This window comes from Osmerus eperlanus, chromosome 10 (assembly GCF_963692335.1).
Source record: "Osmerus eperlanus chromosome 10, fOsmEpe2.1, whole genome shotgun sequence".
NCBI classification, from domain to species: domain Eukaryota; kingdom Metazoa; phylum Chordata; class Actinopteri; order Osmeriformes; family Osmeridae; genus Osmerus; species Osmerus eperlanus.
Genome location: NC_085027.1, coordinates 13381194 through 13401261, shown reverse-complemented (window position 1 = coordinate 13401261; position 20068 = coordinate 13381194). Strand labels below are relative to the sequence as shown.

General features: G+C 47.7%; 1 protein-coding gene across 1 annotated transcript; it reads right to left on the bottom strand.

Annotated features, from left to right (window-relative positions):
- Positions 1–2485: 2485 nt before the first annotated feature.
- On the bottom strand, positions 2486–15656 carry phkb (phosphorylase kinase, beta). The gene is made up of 17 exons (XM_062471818.1): positions 15493–15656; positions 14793–14886; positions 12087–12170; positions 11124–11228; positions 10845–10927; positions 10159–10249; positions 9469–9527; positions 8909–9071; positions 8710–8791; positions 8527–8584; positions 8231–8321; positions 5458–5663; positions 5011–5145; positions 4621–4750; positions 4264–4371; positions 4007–4147; positions 2486–3636 (listed from the first exon to the last, which is right to left on the bottom strand). The coding sequence occupies exons 1-17, from the start codon at positions 15654–15656 to the stop codon at positions 3499–3501; spliced, it is 1932 nt and encodes a 643-aa protein (XP_062327802.1). The 3' UTR covers positions 2486–3498.
- Positions 15657–20068: the final 4412 nt, after the last annotated feature.

The window sequence follows — 20068 nt, the reverse complement described above, 5'->3', positions numbered from 1 at the left end:
TATGGTTTGACGTGGGCGTGTCTGAAGAGAAGGAATTGGCTACTATGAATTGGAGTCATGTTTTGTGGAATTATGTTGCCACTGAATGGAAGGTCCTGGTATTGATGCTTTTAATGGGTATGTTCTGGGACCATATCATACAAAGAAAGCCTCACCCAAGCCAATTAGCCTTAACCCTTGTGCTGCCTTCGGGTCACATGACCCAAAGGTTCATAACGAACCATCGTTGTGTTTACCCAATTTTACCCAATACAAAAACAAATACAAATAATTTTCTTTTAACCTTCACAATGTGGGGGGTCTGAGACAGCCCAACGGTTAAAAGAAAATGCTTCAGTGTGCGGTAAAGTTGTCGCAATACGATGGTGGGTCACAATGACTGATGGGTCAGAATGACCCGAAGATAACACGAGGGTTAAGACAGAAGCCCATCTTCTGTCACCATAGAAGATGGGGGTGTCATCGTTCAACTTCTACAAAGCACCACCAGGTGGTAGCATTGAGCCAAATAGGTTATCAAAAACCAAAGACATCTGGATTCATCCGTAGGAAAATAAGTAGTTTTTTACTTTCTCATTGTTAGTAAAAAATCTTTATCATCGATAACTCAGACTTATTTGTGTTGGAATGTGAAATGTAAAAATAGGTTAGCTATACCATCATGCTTTTATCTCATTTATAACACCCACCTTCTTTTACCACACAAACGCCCACATCCATCCACTGGTCTAATAATAAAACCAAACAGGGCGGGGGAGAGGGGTCTGCTGGCTGGGGTCTGGACGCTGGCAGCAGTCATGACCGCCCCCTCTCTCGCTACGCCTGGGATGCTTTCAAGAGAGACGGGGCCAACCTCTGCAGTAGGCAAGCAGAGACAGACCAACAGTTGCTGGCGACCATTTTGTACGAGATGTCGGTGCTGTTCTTGGTGCCTCTCTCCATCATCCCCACCTCATACTCCTGCCTGAGGAGGAAGGTGAAGAGGAAGGCTCGGTTCTGCGGGAGAGGATGACAAGGATCGTCACCAGAATCGTCCTCGTCTTCATGTTGGTCTAGGCTCCTATGCATGTGGTGAGCGTGCTGGAGGTGGGCATCATCCTTCTCAAGGTCTCGAGCCCCGATCTGGAAGCTACCCTGGAGGGCATCAAGAACAGGGAGGAGCTCTTTACCTATAGTATCATGTTCATCAGCGCAGGTGCCGACCCCTTTCTGTGCACGTTGGCTTTCCAGAGTACCTGGCTCAACTCCAGACAGAAGCCGTGTGTGGAGCGTCCTGTGCCAGCCACCCCTGTGCTGAGCTCTGTAGTTGATGTCAGAAGCGGAAATATTCTTGATGGCTCAAACACATCAGACCAGTAAACCATGATAAAAAAAACGGTAATTGTCGTGTTACATATGGTTAGCCTATGGATGTACACAATTTCAATTGTTTTGTTAAATAAACATTGAATTCATATTTGAGAAATTCGATGATAGACACCAGCTTTGATGTAAATATTACTGTAATGCATATATATATATATGGAGGGTTAGGGTATATGGAGTCAGGTGGCTGAGCGGTGAGGGAATCGCGCCAGTAATCATAAGGTTGCCAGTTCGATTCCCGGCTGTGCCAAATGACGTTGTCTCCTTGGGCAAGGCACTTCACCCTACTTGCCTCTGGGGGAGTGTTTTAGGTTCATAGGAAACAAGAACAATGATTTACAGCAAAGGCAAGGAGGACAGAAATATTGAGCGAATCAAAAAGGATTCGAGACATTATCCGTTGTTTGGAAGCATGTGCTGAGGAATCACTGTTTGGACTTGTAAACTTGGATTTAATCCCAGACTTAAAACAATGGCCTATTGGTCTAATGGTCACTCATAGCTCTTTTAAACACAAATAGATCTACTGCTCTTTAACCCAGTAACCCAGATCACGCTGATGGTCCAGAGCACCCAGGTTGTCTGTAAACACAACAGTCCAGTTGGGATTTTAAGCATATTGGCCATTAAACAAGTCTTTATGACCGCCTACAAAAAAGACACACTCTGGCTTGAATGCACTGTTAAGTTTTATGTGTGTTCTTTAAGAGAAAACATTACAGGTTTTACAGAGAGGCAGGGGTGGAGAAAGATGGGGGGGCAGTCAGATTTGATTTATACTGTGGACAGAAACAGTGCATTCCAGAGGACGCTGGCTTTACAGTCTGGTCAGTGCATCAAATAAAACAAGACCCCAGCCTCTCCGGTGAAGCAGTAGGCTAGGTACATTCTTTACAGACTCTTTCTTTGTCTTTTCCCTAAAGGATGAGTGTGTGTGTGTGTAGACATGTGAATACACGTCTATACGTAATGTATAGACGTATATTCATCCTGAGAGTCGAATACACACACACACCCCTTAAAAAGTGTAACGTAGAAACTACCAATACTGTTGCTGGTCTTGACGTCTTCTGAATATTCTGAAGATGATCCATTGATTAGATCATCATAAGTCATTCAACAGTTTTCATCTCTCGACTTTATTTATGTTGAAGTGCTGAGTTTACAAAATCAGAATAGAACACCTTGCTAAGTGATACATAGTGTACACTGTCAAGGCAGCCACAACAGTAAGAGTAATGAGGGGCAGGCACACTCATATAAACCTCAAATAAACACATAAGCAACACAAAGTCATCTGGTAATGCTACCATAAGCGTTCTGAAGTTTCAATGCAAGTCCTATATTCTTACATTAGGAAGTTGAATGCTAATGAATGCAAGCTTACGGGAAGTAAAGGTTTGAATGTGCACTCACAGCAAAATAAGGTAGAAGAAAAAATAGGATGGACTCGGAACTCCACGTTTTAACTTTTCACAGTTACACATAGGTGTGATGCGAGTCTGCTCACTTACTGCATGATTCTGAAAACGTGTCTGAGGAAATTGTAGATTGCCTAACACTTCTTATTTTTTCATAAACACTTTTGACACAAACAAAAAGGTTCTAACAACGCCCACAAAACCAATCTTTGCCATGCTGTATAATCTCCATGCAAGGACCCTGGGCCCAGTTCAAAGGACACATTAGCACTAATGTTTACATGTACAACAGTACAGGGGCTACTGCTGATTGTACTCATTAGTCAAAGCTAACTAGACTAGTTTGACTAGTTCAAGACACTGCAATTATTTCCCAGGTCAAGTTGCCACAGATCTATGATCCGCTGGTTCCCTAAAATAATTGTTGGACAATGGATGATTGACTACTTTGGGTAGAGTAGGTGGTAAGAGATTTGTGCTCAGAGGTTGTCCAGATATTGTCCTGGGGTCATTCTATGGTCGCAAGGTGGTTGTTCTGGAGTCACTGTCCTGGGTGGGGTTTAGCTGACGGAGCAGGGGTCACTGTCCTGGGTGGGGTTTAGCTGACGGAGCAGGGGTCACTGTCCTGGGTGGGGTTTAGCTGACGAAGCAGGGGTCACTGTCCTGGGTGGGGTTTAGCTGACGGAGCAGGGGTCACTGTCCTGGGTGGGGTTTAGCTGACGGAGCAGGGGTCGTCCTTGCTGGGCTTGACGTCTCCCTGCAGCAGCTGGATCATGACAGCCTTGGTCAGGTAGCTGGATGTGCCGCGCTTCCCCACCGCCGGAGTATTGTAGAAGGCCTCCATGTCCGCCTGCACACAGCAACATGTTAGTCTCACTGAACACACTAGAAAGGGGATCCTGGTTTCTGAGATTTGCGACACATTGAGACGGAATGGGATAAAGAACGTGTTGTGAAAATCAGCTGGTCATTTCACCTTGAGGCATGGCAATACAAATGGAAAATTAACTACAGAAATGTGAGCTGTACATGTTTCCTCAACATGTATGTATAAAGTATCATTTGTGTAAATAATATAATTAATGTCAAAACATGCAAAAAGAGAAGGTTCTATCAGTCAGTTCTAACGTGTGATGTGAAGCTCAGTATCTCTGAAGGAGACCGACAGACAGACCGCACCAGACAGTCTTCCTGTTTCACCGCGGACCAGATAAGATCACCTGTTTCTCCTTCGCGTCCAGGCGGTTGCTGTCCTTCTGGAAATCGCTGAAGGCATCCTTCACCAGCGAGTCCAGGTCCACCTCCTCCTGGAACTCCAGCTCAGGGTTCCTCTCCAGCACGATGGACACCACCATGAGAAGCTGTCCCAGAGGAGACACGGTGACACGCTTGTCACAGGCCAGACTACGTTTTCTTCATGTCCCCTCACATGTAAACACACAGATGCCAGTGAAGGTGTCCCCTGAGTGTCCCCTACCTCGACGATGATCTGCCTGTACTCAGGCAGCACGATGTTCTTCAGAGTGTCCTCCACCAGGAGAGAGAAGTTCATCTCGTACATGGTCATGTCAGACAGGGTGGGCTGCTGCAAAACACCAAAGCAGACGGCAGGAACGAAATAAGGCTTTTCAGTACATTTCCAGAGACGCGCCGTGGTTTACGAAACAGCACATATTTCACATCACGGATATGAGAACACTCAATAATTCAACATCAACCCCCCCGCGTGTCAAACACCGCTGAGAGGCTGAACGAGCTAAAACAAGTTCTGAAGGGGGGGGCAGAGCTGGAGATTGGGATGGGTAAGTGGGTCCAGGTGGCGGGGTCAGCTGACCTGAGGCAGGTGGAGCCCAGCCACCAGGATGCCGTTGGGAGTCCTCTCCAGGATCTGCCACACGCGGTCGTAGAAGCCCAGGGGGGTCCTGTTCAGAGAGCCGTCTATCTGACGCCTGTGCAGCCAGCACCTGACACACACACACACCAGGGGGACGCCACGGAGGTGAGGAACACGCACTACCACAACACACCGTGCTAGCGAGAGCGTGTGCGTGTCTGTTTGTGTGTGATTGAGTAGGTGTGTGTGTGTGTGTGTGTGTGTGAGTATGTGGGCATTAGTGATTGCGTATGTGAATGCATGTGAGAATGCTTGTGTGTGTGTGTGTGTATGATTGGGTATGTGTATGAATCCGTGTGTGCGTGTGTGTGTGTGTGTGTGTGTGTGTACCTTCCTGTGTGTTGCGGCTGCAGGACATCCAGCAGCAGCTGTTTGACGTCGCTGGGGGACATCTGGTAGATGTCCTGGGGGGGCATGTCCCCCGCTCGGATCTCCAGCTCGTGCTTCATGGCTTGCACGATCCAACTGACGCCAGAAACACACACAGTTATAATCATGAGGGGTTCGTTTAGCAAACATTTCTGAATCTGAAGAGCAGGAATCGAACCTGCAACCCCTGTTGATGCATTTCAATACTCTACCACACTGAGGAACACTGGCTCCACCTTGTATCATAGAAAACACAACTGACCCCTCACCTCGTCCACCCTGTTCCTTCCCTCCTCCAGTCCCCCCTCCTCCTACCCCCCCACCACCCTCCCAAGGACTCCCTGCTCCCCCCACACCCGCGTTCCCAGGGAGTCCCCGTCACCTTCCCCGACTCCCGGCCCTGCATACCCGATGCGGATCTTGAGCATGCCGCTGAAGAGCTCGGGGTTGTTGGAGATGATCCAGCCGATGTGGATGACCAGCTCCTGCTGCAGCACGGCCTCCCGCTCCCCGCCAGGGGGGCAGCACCTGCTGTAGATGATGCCCTTGATCACACCCGGGGACAGGGGGTTGGAGATCACCTCCTCCTCGTGGCCAAACAGACCCAGCGTCACCTGGCACACACGCGTGCACACACACACACACACACACACACACACAAAAAAAACACCCCCCATGTGCCATCAGATTTAGCTCAGTGCTCTGTGTGTGTGTGTGTTTGTGTTTTATTAACTAGAATTGCGTGGGTGGCACATTGAAGCAATCCTTAAAAGTGGTTGTGGGAAGTGACTAGCATCTGATCAGAGCACTTAGAAGTCTCTAACCCAACACAAACATGAAACTACTTTTAGAACTCATTCATATAATACATACTTTTATATTATCCAAATAAAACTCTGGTGCTTTTATTTTCCCCAAACGCAAGATACGCAGGCCTTGTACAGTATACTGTAAATAGTTCTCCCTCTTTATTTCTGCCGATGAACGAGTTGGGCAATAGAAAATGTAGTTCACCGATAAGAATAGGATGACTGCAGATATTAAGAACAGTGCAGCATTTCCAGAGAAAGATACTGTCATGCTAATAATTCAAACTAAAGAAAATCTTAGTTAGATCTTCTACCCATATTCCTATTGTATGCACTATGACACTGGCCTTCTTTTTTTAAATTGTAAATCAACTTTTTTCATCTTGTCTGAGTCAGGGGTCCCTCCAGAATGCAATATATATGCAGATTCCCACATAGAGCCACTCCAGAGGAATGTGGATATGTTTTCTTATTTCCTCTTCTCCTTTCACTGTCCCTTTCTTCTTTTCAAAGTCCTTCTCTTAAGGGAAAACTCTCTATATGAAACTTTGACGACATACAGAAAAACCTATTTCCACTTCAGTACAGCTTAGGTAGTGTGGCTAATGTGAGCATGAGTACATGTGTAAGTGTGTATGGTAGTCAGTGTGTTGGAGGGTCAGTCCACACCACAACAACTGGCGCAAGGATTCAGAGGATGGAGGTTACCATGGAAATGCATTTAGAAGCCTTGCTACAGAGATGGCTAGCCACACACACACAGTGATGTTAGTATGACACACGTCATACACAACAGACCTGACAAAGCTGCACTCATAGGACTAACAAGAGCTAATTTAACGTTTTTCAAGTTCTAAATTCCTCCCAATATTTCCACCTGATTCATTTGATAATCAGTCAAAGAAATCATTCAAATGCAGTTTGAAATGTGTCAGATACTGAATAAAGAAAACCAAAATGGATGGTAGAAGCTATTATTTAGGCCCCCGCCTGTGTGTCGACTTACCTGCTTGCCATGCACTAACACACTAGTAATACTTGGGGCCAAGCTGTCCACTAGCTTTGTTAAGACACTGGCAGTGAGGCGCACAACAGACCTGGTGGACAAAAACACACATAGATCTTTTATTAAGTCACGGCCGTGAACTTCCTGTTATGGTGAGATGGATGCCTATGAGCCTGCATGGACTCAAGATCTTTAAGAGGAGCTACTCCAGAATAGACCATTAACTAACACGCTACTATTTCTGCTGCAGAACCCAGAGTGGCATGCAGCAGAAGTACTGACAGTGTGACTGGTGGAACTGAAAAAGGTTTATGACAGTGACGTGATGTGAGTGCTATGAGTGCAGTGTTAATGAGTGTTTACGAGGGACTGCACTGAAGGTGCAATAAAAACGGTCGGACTGATAAAACCTCCAGATGCTGCCTCTCTGTGGAATCTAAACGGTATTAGCATTCAAGAGGGCCAGCCAGCCTATCAGGAATAAATCCCACGTAAACATTTTGTCTTTAAGCATTCGGCTCTCGCTCCACACATTGTTTCCAGACTTGGGCAATTAATTCTAAGTATTAGGTGTCTGTTTGGTTGGATTAGGGGGAGAGGGAATGGGAGTGTAAAGTGTTTGTGTGGTGGAGTCTTTATTGAGCAGAAACATTTTAATGTTAATGATTCTGGGGTATAATATTATTTGGAACAGGTGTACATGAACTATCTCTGGATCCTTTGACTTCTGAAATCCTGTCACCAACTTGGCGGCACAACCTAAACATAACACATGGACTAGGTCACCATGGAAATTATCTTATCCTATATCATGACGCAAACTGGCCTAAACTATATCATAAGTACTGTATATACAACTGCTACTCCCACGGCTCCAGTAAATAACCATGGTTATGCAAATCAGGTGAGACATACGTATGTAATAGCTACAATTTTAATCTGGCAACCTGCCAACAACAATGTTCCATTAACCAACCACCATCACAACAGCAACTAACAACAAGGAGGACAAGGAAAACAGGAAGTGAGGTAAAGGAGCGTGTGTGACTCAGACCAGCCTTAGAGAACAGTAGTGGGCGGTGCTGTTGAGAAAGGCTGTCAATGAAGCATCAGGACCACTCCGGGGTTAAGGGAGAAAACGCTGGAAGACCAGGCTGTACATACAGTCCACCTCACCAGCCTGGCTGCCCTGCGTGCCTGCCTGCCTGGCTGGCTTACCATCTGGCCGGTTGGCTGGCTGCTATCCTGACTGGCTACCTTACTGGTTGACAGGCTGGCTACCTTGCTGGCTGGCAGACTGGCAGCCAGGCTGACAGGCTGGCTAGCTCTACTCATGCAGAGGCCTGGGCCTTTTCAAGACTGTTACCTGCTTGCCATGGACCAACGTAGTGGTGATATGTGGGGCAATAGAACTGGCAACCTTCTTGATGATGGCCGCAGTATAGCGCACTGCCATCCTATGAGACCACCAGTGTGAGCGAGGATGCATGTCACAGTATGTGTGTTAGTAGTATGCGAGGTTGGTGGTGAATGTGAGTACAGGACAAACAGGAGAGAACAGGTAGGAGACTGTTACAACACTGGGGATATAGAACTACAGTGAGTCTGGAGTGAGAGGAGCGCTTTGCGGAGTGAGGCGTGCGGGTCGGTGAGGTGTCTGACCAAAGCTTTCTGCTTCCCGCTCTTCTGTAGATCCTCTCCAGCTCATCCCTCAGGTTCTCTGGAAACACACACACACACACAAACAAAAAAGGTTTGGAATAAATAAATAATTCACTGATGTTTCTGAAGAGAATCATCTATGATGTCTGTGTGTGTGCATCAATGTTTGTCCATTTTATTTACCGTCCTTGGTAAATAAGTCAGGCCCCTCCTTGCTCAGGAGAATACTGGCCAGCTGTGCCTGACTGGCAAGGCAATCACACTCCTGTAAGAGCACAGAAACATGGTTACACACACATATACATTTACATATGTACACACACACAAACACAACACACACGCAAACACAACACCCACGCAAAGGTCATTCGGCTGTACTCACGTAGAACTTCTTGAGGACCTCGGAGGTGGGCTTGTTCTGCCACTCGGGCACGTCTATCTCGGGCTGCTGCTCCAGGTCCGAGGCGTTGGGCGTGCTCATCTGACGCTTCACCTTGGAGTGCTTGGGCAGCTCCAGCTCCTCGAAGCTCTTGAACTCTGGGATTCTGAGAAGCAGAGAGAACCAGAGAGAACCAGAGAGAAGCAGAGAGAAGCAGAGAGAACCAGAGAGAACCAGAGAGAACCAGAGAGAAGCAGAGAGAACCAGAGAGAACCAGAGAGAAGCAGAGAGAACCAGAGAGAAGCAGAGAGAACCAGAGAGAACCAGAGAGAACCAGAGAGAAGCAGAGAGAACCAGAGAGAACCAGAGAGAACCAGAGAGAACCAGAGAGAAGCAGACCAGCTTCAGTCCCAAGGTTATTAACCGGGTCTTATTCTAGTAGGCCAAAATAGATCTCAAATGAGAGATCTGAAGAAGGCCTCGTGACGGGGAACCTTAGACACAGGTCGAAATGGTTTGGGCTCTGACTGGTGTAGCTGGCCCCGCTGGGGGGCAGGTCTTACTCAGCCTCGTTGACCCTCAGGAAGTCCAGCTGCTCCACCACTGCTCCTGATATCAGCGTCTGGTGAGGCCGGGCGACATGTCAGACATTTACATTGTGTTCACTTAGCAGATCAAAGATATCAAAAATACAGCAGAGGAGGTATCCCTTTCACCTACGATCGTGAATCGTACAGTGCAGCAAAATCGACAACATATCTTTAGTCCAACATCAAACAATTTGTGGGTGGACCATGGAATACAGATTAGGATAGATGAGAAAAAGAAAAAAAAAAGACAACATGACGCAAATAGAGACTGGAAACTGAAGAAACAATTCCACGGAAAGAAGTTAGATGTAGATGACGTGTTTCCCATACATTAATACATAGCAGGCCAGTGGAGCTGTATGACTGAGGGTGTAGTTTTGAAGACATAGGGAGGCATTCTGGGCATCAAGGTGTTAAAAACAGGTGATGTGGTTTTCCCCGGAAAGCTCCCTGGGGGAGAGGTATTCAGAAGCATGTGCTGGGCAGGACACTTCACCAATATCAATGAGACCATGAAAGGGTTTCTTCTGCTTCCATACTGCTCGTGAGCTGAATACTGACAATTCACATTTCAAAATGTCACTGCTTGCCATTTCCCTGCAGAGACCATCGAAGGATATATTCGAATGGAATAGTGTGCTAGAGTAAAGTGATGCTCCCAACCTGCAGTCTGTCCACGTGAACTTTGACCCCTCCGATGTTGCCCTTCTTGAAGGAGGCCAGCATGTCCAGCACTGGGTTGAAACGGCTCCCTCTAGTGGTGGGAGGCAGAGGGCATTTTTACTGACTGCGGTCATTAATCCACACAATAAGTCCCCTTACAGGTATTGAACAGTTTAATATGTAATTCTATTGAATTCTCCAGCAAGTGGAAAGGTAAGTGATTGGAATGCATTTAAAATGTGTTCTTTAGGGACGGATCAATACTGGTGTGATGAAGCTAACCGCAAGGACAGAGTGATATAAATGAGCATTATTAAATTGGCATCAGCACTCACAACCCTTGCATTGATGAGCAATACACTCTACTACAACAAGAGAGAGAGAGAGAGAGAGAGAGACTAAGAAAGACAGTGAGTGACAGAGACAGTGAGAGAAGGACAGAGTGACAGGGACAGAGAGATAGAGAGAGGCTTGCACAGAACCCTCTGTGTGATATCATGAGAGCTGCTGTAAAGATTCGAGTCTGACCTCACACAGGACACGTCAAGTGTATATTGTTTGTCACAGCATGTTAAGTGTGTTTATGAGTGTGGGTATGCGTGTTTGTGTGTGATAAAGAGTGTGTGTGTGTGTGTGTGTGTGTAAGAGATACTGTGACAGGCGTAGGGGACAGCAGCAGACGTTACTTGATGTTGTCCTCTCGGATGAGAACCAGGAAGAGGGGACGTCCCTGCATCTTCCAACACTGCTTGATGAACTGCAGGGCGTTCTGCGCTCCAGAGAGGACAGAACAGTCCGTGAGCATCGCTCCTGCTCACGCGGCCTTTTCACTTTGAGGCCGTATAACGTGGACGTTACGCCATACCACATTTACGTAGTTTGAAAGGAACGAACAGTATCAGGAGAGGGGGGGGGGGAGGAGTGGACAAACAGACCCGCGGCAGGATGTGAGGTCAGCGGCTCACCTTGATGTCATCGATAAGCAGCATGACGTCCTGAGACAGGTAGAAGTCACTGAGATCAAAGACGATCGGGTAGCACACAACTGTCTTCCCTAGGATACGATAGATCTGCAGGTAGACGCACACACACACACACACACACACACACACACACACAGAGCGTTACCTGAGCGGCAGAGCTGAGATGGATGGCCTTGAGGTAGCCACGTATACATTATCCTGGGCAGGACATAAAACATCCCATCGATCCTGAGAGGGCTGCAACGGGCATCTCACACACTCCTGAAGAAACATGTACACACACTACACGACTACACACTCTCTCCACCTCTCATCTTACACTCGAGCACACACTCTGCTACTGCACACTCACCCCCCCTCTCTCTCTCTCTTTTGCTCTCATCTCAAACAGAAACACACATTCTGCTACTGCACACTAACCCCCCCCCCCCTCTCTCTCTTTTGCTCTCATCTCAAACAGAAACACACATTCTGCTACTACACACTCAAACTCTCTCCGTCTCTTAGCTTACACAAACACACACACACACACAAACAGGATCATAATGCCCCCTGGCAGTTCACCTTATTCCATCAGAGCACATACATCTCTCATCCGAGTAGCGATTTGACATTAGGTTCGGACAAGTGATTGATTTATCCGCGAACGATGTTGCTTTTGTTTGAGAGCACGCCGGGGCCTCGTCTCCCGTCCGGGGAAGAGTCGTCCCGAGCCAACACACGAGGGAAGGAACGGCCCGACGGCAGCGGAGGAACAACTGTCCTCTTCATGCATTAAGATGCCGTGGAGGCTCCGAGCCAGGGCGCTGAGCGGTGCCCTTTGAACAGCTGCCGCCCGCCCCTCACATCCCAGAGTTCGGCCGGGGGATATGCTAATGAGCGGGTGGGCGGCGTTGTACGATTGGCCCCTTGACCCTGTAGGGGTGGAGAGAGGGGAGCCCTCACCTTGCAGGTCCCGATGCAGCCCACCGGTCTCTCCGGACGCCCACTCAGTCCCAGCTTGTTGTTGATGGCCAGGAAACGGTAGGCCTGGGGGAGACACACACACACACGCACACACACGTTCCGACATTAAAATAGATATCAGGTTTGGGCTGTGTTTATCCAAGCCGGATAAATAAACAAACAAACATGTATTGAGTTTTTGTTTACATACACAATATCCTTCAGGGCTCTGGTAAACAGACAGATACACACTCTAAAGACGGAATTTTAGAGCAGTTAGCGATCAGGTAGCATGGTATTGAGATGCCCTGTTCCAGGCAGGGTGAGTTCCGTGTCTGGGTGGAACACCCTGCACCTGCTCTCATGACTCCCTCTGGTGATCCACATCAAACGAGGCCACCAGCACCACAGTCACAGGATGTGCCAGTAATCTGAAAACCCCCTGGAGTGCCATGCTTATCACACTGGCACAATTCACTGGCTGTTATGTTGGTAGCAACCCCCCCACACACACACATTCACCCTCCCTCCCCCTCCTCTCTCCAGAGCAACTGTGGATGGACTCCACAGCTCACCAGCAAACACACCACCAGCCTCCGAGCCTCTCTGGCACCAGCGGAGCTGTGGAAAAACACTCACTGCAGTACCTGCCTCGGTGTGTTTGTGTGTGCGCGCGTGTGCGTGTGTGTGTGTACACCCGTACCATTCCATCAATCTATCCAATCAGAAGCTCCGGATGAATAAAACAGCAGACAAGATGGTCTCTGCAGGGACTCTGCCTACTGGCTGCTCTCTCTCACCACCCCCCTGCCAGCCCCCCTGTCAGCCCCCCTGCCACCACTAGGTGGAGCTCTGCCACTCCAGAGAACTCCGTCTCCCCGTGGAAAGAAAAAATTGACATAAACAGAAAACTTCCAAATGATAGAGGATACAGCAATTAAATGAATATTATGGTAATAGCTTAAAATACTGAGTTGACATAAAAGAGGGACATTAATTCTGAATTAAGTAGCGTAGCAAATCCTGGGCCCCCTGGCCAGGGGGGTCCGTGTGTATGGTGTGAGCTGTAGTGTGGACCTCTGCGCCTACATCTCCGCACCACCGGAATACCAATGAAGAAGAACACAAGTGGCCGTCTTAAAAGGCTCCCATTCAGCCGATGCCAGCCTGCCAGCCGAGGGGACGGGCCCCAGCAATGCCCGCACCCCCGCACTTCCTGAATGAAACTCAGCTGAGCTGCCCGCCCCATCCTCCTGGGCAGTCCAGTCACGGCCTGCGTTCAAACCGCCAGCACTGTTCCGAGTCCTGTTGGTTTGCGTGGCCCTGCGCCAAAGGGAGAGCGAGGAGACTGAGGAGAAGAGTGTGGAAGGAGGTCGAGAAGGAGGCGAAGATGCACAAGAATGGGATGGAAGGAGAAAGGAGGCGAGAGAGAAGAGGAAAAAGGTGTCGGAGAGAGACGGAGAGGAGGAGGAGAAAGTGGAGGAGAGAGAAAAGATGAAAATAGAGCATAGGAAAGAGAGATAAAGAAAGGGATGGATCAAATGTAGGCGAGAGAGTGAGTGAATGTGTAGGAGTGAGGAGGAGGAGAGTCCTCAGCTGTCATTGCCTGGTAGAGGCTAATGGAGTCCCTTTTTTTGCGTTGCGGTGCAGCACCACCCGGGTGGAGTTAAATAACAGGTTGCTGGACGTAATTGCCACTCTCCTGTTGTTGAGTAGCTGCTGCAAACACAATCACGAGGAGGAGAGGGACGAGGCGAGCAAACAAACGCAGCCCAAATCCAAACCCTCTAACCATTACAAAATGTACCCTTCTGCCTGTTTTGCTGTGTACAATCTCAGACTCAGTCATCTCAACACACACACAAATACATACCATCCACAGGAGAGGAGACAAACATACACTCAACCCATGTTCATGAGAGGGACGGGTGTTTTCAATTGAGATGAGCTTCACGTGGTTCGACAGCGTGAAACAGAGCTAGCTCTCCTCTGAATCACCTCACATCTGAACAGAGCGCCGGAACATGGAAACACTGCACGCTATACGCACTATGGATACCATGCAGTACACATCTACCATTTGCCAGAGGAATTGATTCGCTTGTGTTTGCGGTCGATCGATCGATCGATCCGTTTGACGGGTCAGTTCATCAATCACATGGCACGAAGCACAAACTCACTCGGACTGACTGACTCCAGATGGATGTGGTAACGGATCTGGGAGCTGACAGGTAGACCAGCAGAACAGGAAACAGGTCATCAACCTGATTGCCCAGTGTTTTGGTGGGCTCCTCTGGCTGGTGTGCATGCAGGTCCTTGGTAAAGGGTCTGCTTTCAACTGGAACATTCCTGATCTACTGTTTGTGCTCTCTGGACCCAATGTAGGAAGTTGCGGTGTGTTAACCAAGCTCAACAGCCAACACAAATCCCTAACCTGACTGGTGTGTGTGTAAGGGTGTGTGTGAAAGGGTTCAGCTCCTAACCTGACTGGTGTGTGTGTGTGTGTGTGTTAGGGTGCATGTGTTAGAGTGTGTGTGTGTTAGGGTGTGCGTGTGTTAGGGTGTGTGTGTGTGTTAGAGGGAATGTGTGTGTTAGAGGGTGTGTGTGTGTTAGGGTGTGTGTGTGTGTTAGGGTGTGTGTGTTATGGTGTGTGTGTGTTAGGGTGTGTGTGTGTGTTAGAGGGAGTGTGCGTGTGTTACTCCTCACCTTGACCAGCTCTTTCTGGGGCCAGATCTGAATTGGTTCCACCTGCTGAGGAGTCTGGGTCTGGATCCCATAAGTGTTGAGAAACACCTGCAGTCTGACACACACAATAAAACGTGCAGAACATCCGTTACACCCACACACAAACACACCCATTCGAAAAAACCCATGCATTTATGGAGGAGAGCATGCCTGTCTGGAAGGGTTCCTCCTGTCTGGTGAAGCAGAGGCTACAGCAGAAACAGTGATATGTTAACAGCTAGGGATGACCTGCCATATGCAATGAACATTGGTAACGCAGGTTACCAATGTTCAGCAGGCCAGTTGACCTTGTTAACCTGTCCACACACACACACACACACACGCACACGCACACTTTCTCTCATCTCTCTCCATTTTCCTCGGTGTCCCTCTTTTTCTCTCTCCCTCTCATACACAGGCATGGTGTCAGAGGGAAATGAGGCCACTGAGTGATAATGTCTGTGCTCTGGCCCAACACTTAACGTGCACACTGCAATTACGCCACAGACAAGCACGGAAAACAAGGATGAAAATAACTGGCCTCATAGCCTGCAAAACACACACACACACACCACACACACGTATGTACGCGTGTACAAACACACAGATGCATCAGACTCTCGGAGAGCCAAACAGCTGCTGGTATTCATTGAACGTCTTATATTTCCCGGCACATACATACCTCTGACTCTCCGCAACCAGAGCCACGTGGATCACCACATCGTTCTCTATGGGACCCTGGAAGCCAGAGAGAAACAGACAGAGTGTGCGTGAAGGAGAGAAAACAACCCGGGGAAATGCAGTCGACTGCTGAGGGAACTGAGAAACAAGCAGGTAGAGATACATGATTGTTAATCCAGCTTCGGTGCTGCAATAACTCACAGTTACAATGGTTCCACTTGTAAATGACAGCTTTGAATAAGCGACGAAGGACAGGGATAGAAGGTAGAGTGAGTGCTGTGAGGGAGAAGGGACAGGAGATAGCAAGATAGATAAACCAAGAGAGAATGAAAGAGAGACAAGAGAGAGAGAGAGAGAGAGAGAGAGAGAGAGAGAGAGAGAGAGAGAGAGAGAGAGAGAGAGAGAGAGAGAGAGAGAGAGAGAGAGAGAGAGAGAGAGAGAGAGAGAGAGAGAGAGAGAGAGAGAGAAAGAGAGTATGAACTCAGCGTCACCCTCGCCTGTCATTACAGCAGCGAGGACACAGGCAGCCGTAGAGGAGTAATGTTGGACTGGTTCTAACGGTCTGTACAGGTCAGCAGGAGCAGAACCCTTGTCTGCTTTAACAGCATCCAGCACACCTTCCCAATCCTCAACACAACATATAAAAGGAGCGTATGTGCGTGACAATGACACGCCCGCTATTAAACCCATTATTCCCTTCTCATCAGGAAAGCTCGGTGGTAGGAAGGTCAACAGGTGAGCGCTTTCGGATAGAGTTCTTTGAGTGTGCATCTGCGCTGATCTGATTAGCACCGCCGGCGGGGTCCAGGGCGGGCTCTCGGCTGGCATCTGGTTTGTTGGAGGCGCGGAGAGCGCCCCTGGGGGGGGAACCATCGAGAGATAAGTGATTTGTAAACAGAGCGAATCCCATCCTGGGAGTGTCTATGACAGAACTGCTGCACATGGACGGGGAGCTAGAACAGAGAGAGAGAGAGAGAGAGAGAGAGAGAGAGAGAGAGAGAGAGAGAGACAGAGAGAGAGAGAGAGAGAGAGAGAGAGAGAGAGAGAGAGAGAGAGAGAGAGAGAGAGAGAGAGAGAGAGAGAGATGGAGAGTAAGAGAGAGATAGAGAGAGAGAGAGAGATGGAGATGGAGAGAGGGAGAGTAAGAGAGAGAGATGGAGAGAGGGAGAGAGAGGGAGATGGAGAGCGAGAGGGAGAGCGAGAGTAAGAGAGAGAGAGAGAGAGAGAGAGAGAGAGAGAGAGAGAGAGAGAGAGAGAGAGAGAGAGAGAGAGAGAGAGAGAGAGAGAGAGAGAGAGAGAGAGAGAGAGAGATGGAGATGGACAGAGGGAGAGTAAGAGAGAGATAGAGAGAGAGAGATGGAGATGGAGAGAGGGAGAGTGTTCACCACACTGTCTGATAATGAAAAGCTAAAAGTGCTCTTAGGGGAGGGACACACAGCCCCCCTATCTGGACGATTTCTAAAAGAGTGCCATGAAATCAGGGAAAAACCTGAATGTAATGTGACCAAGCCTTGAAATCCTATTTGTAATATGTGTTGTCCATCTCAATGTAGCTATTTACTTAGGTTGTTTTTGTTTCGATTTGTTGTTTTCTGCTCTCGACACTTTGTTGTTACCACATGTTCCGGACGATACAGACTGTTGTTCCTTATGTTGTGTTTGAATATTGTTGTTGATGTATGGTTGTCTGTTATTGTGCGTCTTGCTTTGGCAATACGGTTGAAATGACTGTCATGCTAATAAAGCTGAATTGAATTGAATTGAATTGAGTAAGAGAGAGAGAGATGGAGAGAGGGAGAGAGAGGGAGATGGAGAGTAAGAGCGAGAGTAAGAGAGAGAGAGAGAGAGAGAGAGAGAGAGAGAGAGAGAGAGAGAGAGAGAGAGAGCAGTTTGAGCGTGTAGTAGCAGAACTGACAAGAAGAGACATATTTATTATGAAGATGGAGGGGGGGGGGGCAAACAGGGAGGGATGGGGGTGCATGAACGAGAAAAAAAAGTAAGCAAGCGTGAGGGGGGGATGACGGCAGGGGGGGGGCGGAGAGGGAAGGAGGCAGAGATGGGAGGAGTTGTTCATCAGAGGACGAGCTGTTTCTTTCCTATAGCTCCACAGGAAGCCAGACGGTGAAGGCAGAGCCGAGCGGGCCGGGAGCCATTTTGTTTTGGGAGAAAAGAGCGGATTTAATGCAGCACTCTCATTATCATCAATCAGACGAGATGAGGGAGGAAGAGGGGAGAGGGAGAGGGGGACAGAGGCCAATGAAGAAAGAAAAAGAGAGGGAGGGCGAGAGGGCGAGACAGCCAGCAAGAGAGATATCTGAAGAGAGGAAGAGAAGGAGAGAGAGAAAGAGACTAAGAGAGAGAAAGAGAAAGAGACTAAGAGAGAGAGAGAGAGAGAGAAAGAGAGAGAGAGAGAGAGAGAGAGAGAGAGAGAGAGAGAGAGAGAGAGAGAGAGAGGACTTCTGATTGATTATGAGCAGAAGCTTCCAAATCACTGCGCCGGAAATCAGCAATTAGCATACCGCTACAAAAATACAAAGGAGTCATTTAAAGAGGGAAAGGCATACATATGGAGATGACTTCATGTCTGATCTTCCTCTATCTAACACTCTCCATCTCTCTCATTCCACAGCTCACCACTATTCTTCCCTCTCCCTATAGACAGTAGGACAGGTGCTTTTTGAATCAGTGGAATAAACTGTCCTTATCCTTCTATGCAGAATGTATGGTGGAACCGTCTAGACTGGACTTCGGAGATGCAACGGTGTCCTGCTGGTCCACCACCAGAGAGGTACATCATCCACCCCTCGACCCTGCCCCAGACCCCCTGCCTGATCACACACACACACAAACACACACACACACACACACAACATATATTCTACAGTATGTGCCTCGGATACAGTCTCTATATATTTCCATCTGGCTAATGACAGTGTCTGTGCTTTGATAGTGTGTGTACAGACCTGAGGCTCTACTCTGTGAAGGAGAGCTGAAATATCAATATTTACTTCCTCCTCTGTTATGCTACAGAGGACGAAACAACATGTATAAATAAACTACAGCCCAAGCTGTCACAAACTACCTCCCAAATGATAATACATTCTCTCCGAGGTCTCCTCAAGTCAGACAGGAACGATGCATATAAAGAATGAGTCTAAAGAGCAAAGGAAGGCGAAAAGGAGAGAGGAAGCAGATTGTATCACATCTCTCATACTTAAGCGAGGTAGGATAAGCAATTTGCATCTCAGGCATGGCTTGCGTGCCTACTTGTAGAAATAGCTTAGCTAAATTTGACAAACTGGAAAACCTATTTGCAAAACAAGCTTAGTCAGGGAGTCCCAGGGTACACGACAGAGAAATGAATTCCTATCCGGTTCATTTGAGATTCTCTCAAATTAAATGCGGTGAAATGTGACACAGTATTGCAAATGAAAGAAACAGTATTTTCCCCCCATTTTCTCCCCTTCTCCTTCCCTCTCCCCCTCGCTGTCTTTGGTTTCCCTCGTGTCTCTCTCTGTCTGTTCCTCAGTCTCATCACATCAGCCCAAGCATCATCTGCATACAGATTGGGACAAACCCTCCAAGCTTTAGAGAGAGCAGGAGACCTTAACCAGACAACAGGCCTAATCCTCCACTAACTAACAGCAGCAGACACATAGAAACCTGCAGGAAGTGTGAACACAGTGGAGGACAACATGACAACATGGTTCAGAACATCCTGTACACTAGACCCAGCCCACTCAGGTGAAGGAATCACCTCAACATTTCTGGCACAGCTGCAATGATTTTTAAAAGACAGACGTACAAAACATCAGCAACTTAGCATCTTTATGGTACAATAACTACCGTATAGCGTATGGAAGCTTGTTTACAATTTTGTACAACCACGCTTACAGAACCATCCATTCAACAACCAATCATGGGGAACAGCAAACAATGAAACTGTCTGCAAATGTTCGGCTTGCGACAGGCCCCGCCTCACAATATTAATTGCTTGTCTTTAACAATGGGGGGGAATAAATAATAACGCGAAATGTTTATGTCTCGTGTTAATTCACTGCTTAACTGGTAGATCTGGGGCCATCACTATCTCTGTCCAAATAAAACCGAAATGTTTGAGCGGTACCGCAGGTCCTTCCTTCCTGCTGTGAGACTGTACAACTAGCACTGCTCTACACACACAATCACACACAGGACTCAACCACTCTAAATAACTCATGGACACACTTAAAGTGCAAACTACTGTGCAATATTTATATTTGTTTATTTATATTTGGTCTCCATATGCAACTGGTGTTATCTTTTGTATATCTTTTTTATAATATCTCGTACTTACTTAGTAAATTGTATGTATACTTCTGCCACTGTCCACTGTCCGAATTTCCCCATTGTGGGACGAATAAAGGTATATCTTATCTTCTCTGAAAAAACATCTGGTAGATCTAACTACATGCAGTACAACAGTAGCAGTACATTTAATGCAGTCACAAAGTAAGAATGCAGGAATGATACTAAATATGTTTTTTTTTCCCTCTGACAGCACAGCAATTCCTGGGACATGAGTGCTCGTGCTTGTG

What these genes read in the sequence shown, in the direction of transcription:
- phkb (XM_062471818.1), bottom strand. Translation starts at nt 15,656, where the DNA reads ATGTATCTCTACCTGCTTGTTTCTCAGTTCCCTCAGCAGTCGACTGCA. An exon ending in TGCTTATCGATGACATCAAG is followed by an intron (nt 10,928 to 11,123) that starts GTGAGCCGCTGA and finishes TCTGGAGCGCAG; the next exon opens with AACGCCCTGCAGTTCATCAA. An exon ending in ATGCTCAAGATCCGCATCGG is followed by an intron (nt 5,146 to 5,457) that starts GTATGCAGGGCC and finishes TTCTGGCGTCAG; the next exon opens with TTGGATCGTGCAAGCCATGA.